The sequence below is a fragment of the Sinocyclocheilus anshuiensis genome, unplaced genomic scaffold (genome assembly GCF_001515605.1).
Source record: "Sinocyclocheilus anshuiensis isolate Anshui unplaced genomic scaffold, SAMN03320099.WGS_v1.1 scaffold1463, whole genome shotgun sequence".
In the NCBI taxonomy this organism is placed as follows: Eukaryota; Metazoa; Chordata; class Actinopteri; order Cypriniformes; family Cyprinidae; genus Sinocyclocheilus; species Sinocyclocheilus anshuiensis.
Window position 1 is genome coordinate 126,493 of NW_015536784.1, and position 3,443 is coordinate 129,935.

General features: G+C 33.3%; 1 protein-coding gene across 1 annotated transcript in view; it reads right to left on the reverse strand.

The window, feature by feature from the left end:
- Window positions 1-1,539: 1,539 nt before the first annotated feature.
- The window catches only part of LOC107655678 (fibronectin type III domain-containing protein 5-like), an 8,271-nt gene continuing 6,367 nt past the window's right edge, over window positions 1,540-3,443 (reverse strand). Inside the window, exons 3-6 of the mRNA XM_016443251.1 lie at window positions 3,111-3,309; window positions 2,916-3,005; window positions 2,610-2,784; window positions 1,540-1,570 (exon numbers count right to left, since the gene is read on the reverse strand). Of these exons, the coding sequence (XP_016298737.1) occupies window positions 2,645-2,784; window positions 2,916-3,005; window positions 3,111-3,309 (429 nt within the window). The 3' untranslated portion in view covers window positions 1,540-1,570; window positions 2,610-2,644. The remainder of the gene's footprint in view (window positions 1,571-2,609; window positions 2,785-2,915; window positions 3,006-3,110; window positions 3,310-3,443) is intronic.

Consider the following 3,443-nt stretch of genomic DNA (forward strand, 5'->3'; position numbering starts at 1 on the left):
GCTTTAGAGTTTGGGAATGGGAACGCTGGATGAAACCTTGGAAGATCCTGGCGATGTCAAACATCCATATTTAGGACTGTTTATTAGTCAATGTTCTAACCATTATACAGTGGGGTCCAAAAAGTCTGAGACCACTTTCTTGCTTGTTTTCAATTTTATTTTAGAGTTATTTTATTTTTATTTACTATTATAGTATTTATTTATATTTTGAATTAGCTTTAATTTTTATATTTTCAGCTTTCAGTTTAATTTTTAGTAATTTAAGCGCTTGTTGTCATTTTTATAATTTTTAAACAATATATATTTTTTATTTTAGTTTTAGTAATTTTAGTATCTATATTTATTTCAGTTAGTTTTGTGTATTTTTTTTTTTTTTAGTTTAAGTTTTTCATCTAAAATTAGTTTAATTTCAGCTTTATTTCAATTACCGAAAATTTTGGTCCGAAAATTGAAAATCTTGAGCTTCAATAGAACTAATCTACCCATGCATACTTTGTCACAAATGTACTAATATCAGAATTAAATATTTCTCATTCACTTTTATAACTTTTATTTTGTTTAAAATATTTCAAGATCCTTAAACCTTATGTATTTAACTGTTTTTTTAAATCCCAGATTTTTAATGTGGTTTCAGACATTTAAACACCAACTCGGCTAACAAGGAACATTCTCATAACAATGAGAGAACCTTGCCAGAACGTTAGCCAAACGTTAATAGAACGTTCATTCAGAGTTATGTGGTCTTTAATAATGTTCTGAAAACATTAACACACACACACACACACACACGTTTTAGTGGGACATTCATCTAACATTTTTCTTTTAAATGTTACTTCTTGTTTCAGAATGTTCAGAGAACATTCAAAAGCAACAATGTTTGCAAAATTCTAAAATGGAATGTTCCCTTAATGTTTGTCTAACCCCCCAAAACTTGGACGTTTTGAATGTTCAGAGAACAGATGTAACGTTTTCGTAACATAGGAATGTTAGCAAAACGTTCCTAGAACAAATTTTTGTCAGCTGGAAATATATGTCCTGCATTTAGTGGCTTACTACAGATTTACTTTTATTATAAAAGCCTTCATCACCATTGAGAGGAATGTGGATCATGCTATTTGAATTGGGTAAAAGAGAAAACCAGATAAAGGAGCAAAGCTCAAGAGTTTAAAAGTTTAAAAGAGATGATTTTGAATGGGTGCGGATCTCCTTGCCGACACCAGTTGTTTGTAAAGTGATAAAGAGAAGTGAGAAGGGTCTTTTTTCCATACATTTCTTTCAGAGGGGTTTCTCCTGTCCAAGAAACAGCCACAGATTCGGTCTAATCTCCAGAGTGGGCCTGTGTGAAAGTTCACCTTTCTGGCCTCTCTTTCAGATGCTCGCTGTGCCGGCAGGGTTATTCCAGCTGTTTTCAGGAAACTTCCAATATCCCTGCTTCCTGTTTTGAGGATGAGCACATATGGCCTCTGTAGCCGTGTGGTAAAAGCAGAATCCATTGAAGCAGAAGCCATTCCTGTCACACTTTGATAATGTTCACAGATGGCGTTCGGTTATTGTTGTTGTTCTTGGGGAACTGTGGAGAGTGGAAGCATATGTCTGATGTTAGTGAGAGGATTGGAGGGCAGCCTGGAGCGATCAGCAGAGAGCATAGTGCAATGAGTGGAGTAATGAAAAAAGAAAGATGCGAATGATAACTGTTTTGAGCAGCATCACATTTATCGTTCTCAGAGAATGCAATCACCATAATGCATTGCGAAGCAAGACAATTGTTAATTATAAAAACATATAATTCCTTCAATATATAAAAGTGTTAAAAAATAAACAGTAAAAACATGCATATAAAATGTATAGCAGGTCAGTCTATTCTATTCTATTCTATTCTATTCTATTAGTATTTACCCAATATTTGGGTGCGCTTTTATGCTCACTAAAATATCATAGCATCAGAGTTTTTGTAGTTAACTAAAATTAAATACATAAAATAAATAAAAATCAGTTAGTTGCCAAAGCAACATTTATCATTTTCATTTAGTTTAACTCAATGTACTCAAATAAACTAAAACAAAAAAAAATGTACAGTATAAATATACTTATAAAATATACAGTAGTTTAGTCAATTGCATGTTTTATTTTGTTTTATTTTATTTTTATCCAATAGTCCTAATAAAATATCATCAGGGTTTTGTAGTTAAATAAAATTAAACCCATGAAATAAAATAAACAACATTTATCACTTTCATTTAGTTTAAGTTGATGTACTTAAAGAACAAACTGAAATATAAATGAATGAAAACTACACAGACTTATTATTATTAAAAAAATAAATAAAATTAAAATAAAAACACACATAAAAAAAATAATTACTAAAACTTTAACGGAAATTTAAATTACCCCGGAAAATAAAAAATAATTTAAAATATTAAATTATTATAATATCTCAATAACACTAAAATAACACTATTAAAATCAAATGTGAAATGCATTATGGGAGGTGCATGTTTATAGTCCAAGGAAATTAAGACTTTATTTATTTATTACTAATGATCAATAAGAAAATTATTATATTTATATTTTCTTGTGAGACATGAACTGACAATTCAGGACGGTTGTACCTGCCTGTGCTGTCTGAACTCTCATAGGGCAGTGGTTATACCTTACTGTGCAGCAGACCTCCTGATGGATGCTCAGGGGTGCTGCATTCGGACGAGTTCTTGGCTTTATCCTTGTTATTGTTGGGCTCGTTGTCTTTGATGATGTCATACTGACGGCAGAAGAGCGCAATCACACCTGAAAGAGACAAAAATGACAAACGCTGCAGATGTGCAATAACCTGTTTAATTAACCATCCAATAAATTGATTGTTGCAGTAAATCTGAACGTTGCAGCAGGATTTGACTGATCCAGTGCTGCTCACTCACCTGCCCACATAATCAGAACCACCACAATGATGATGAGCTCTCCTGCCCGGAGCTGAGCGTTCTGACCCACTTCTTCCATGGTCACTTCGTCTGTGAATAACACAGTGGTGTGTCAAACATTGATTATTAATTATTTAATTCATACTGATAAATTAGATAAGATTAGAATCTACAGGTTTTATAATATAGTAGTACCTTTGCTCTTGGAGGCCTGTGTTTCAACTTCTTTGGGGGTTTTGAAATGCAGCGGTTCACTGAGGGGACTCGGCCCGCTTGTACTGATAGACTGAACATGCACTATATAGTCCGTATCTGCCTCCAGATCCCACAATGCACAGTTCCGCGTGGTAGTGTTCACTTCTTGGATAAAGCGCAGCATGCGAACATCTTTTTTCTGTTATGGATAGATGAAACAATGTTTAACCAAATGCTTTGTCTTGACTTTTCTCTTTCTCTCTATTTAACCAGATGCTTCATGAACATACAGATATATGAGTGCTGAGCATGTGACCTTTCCTCCCTCCCCTC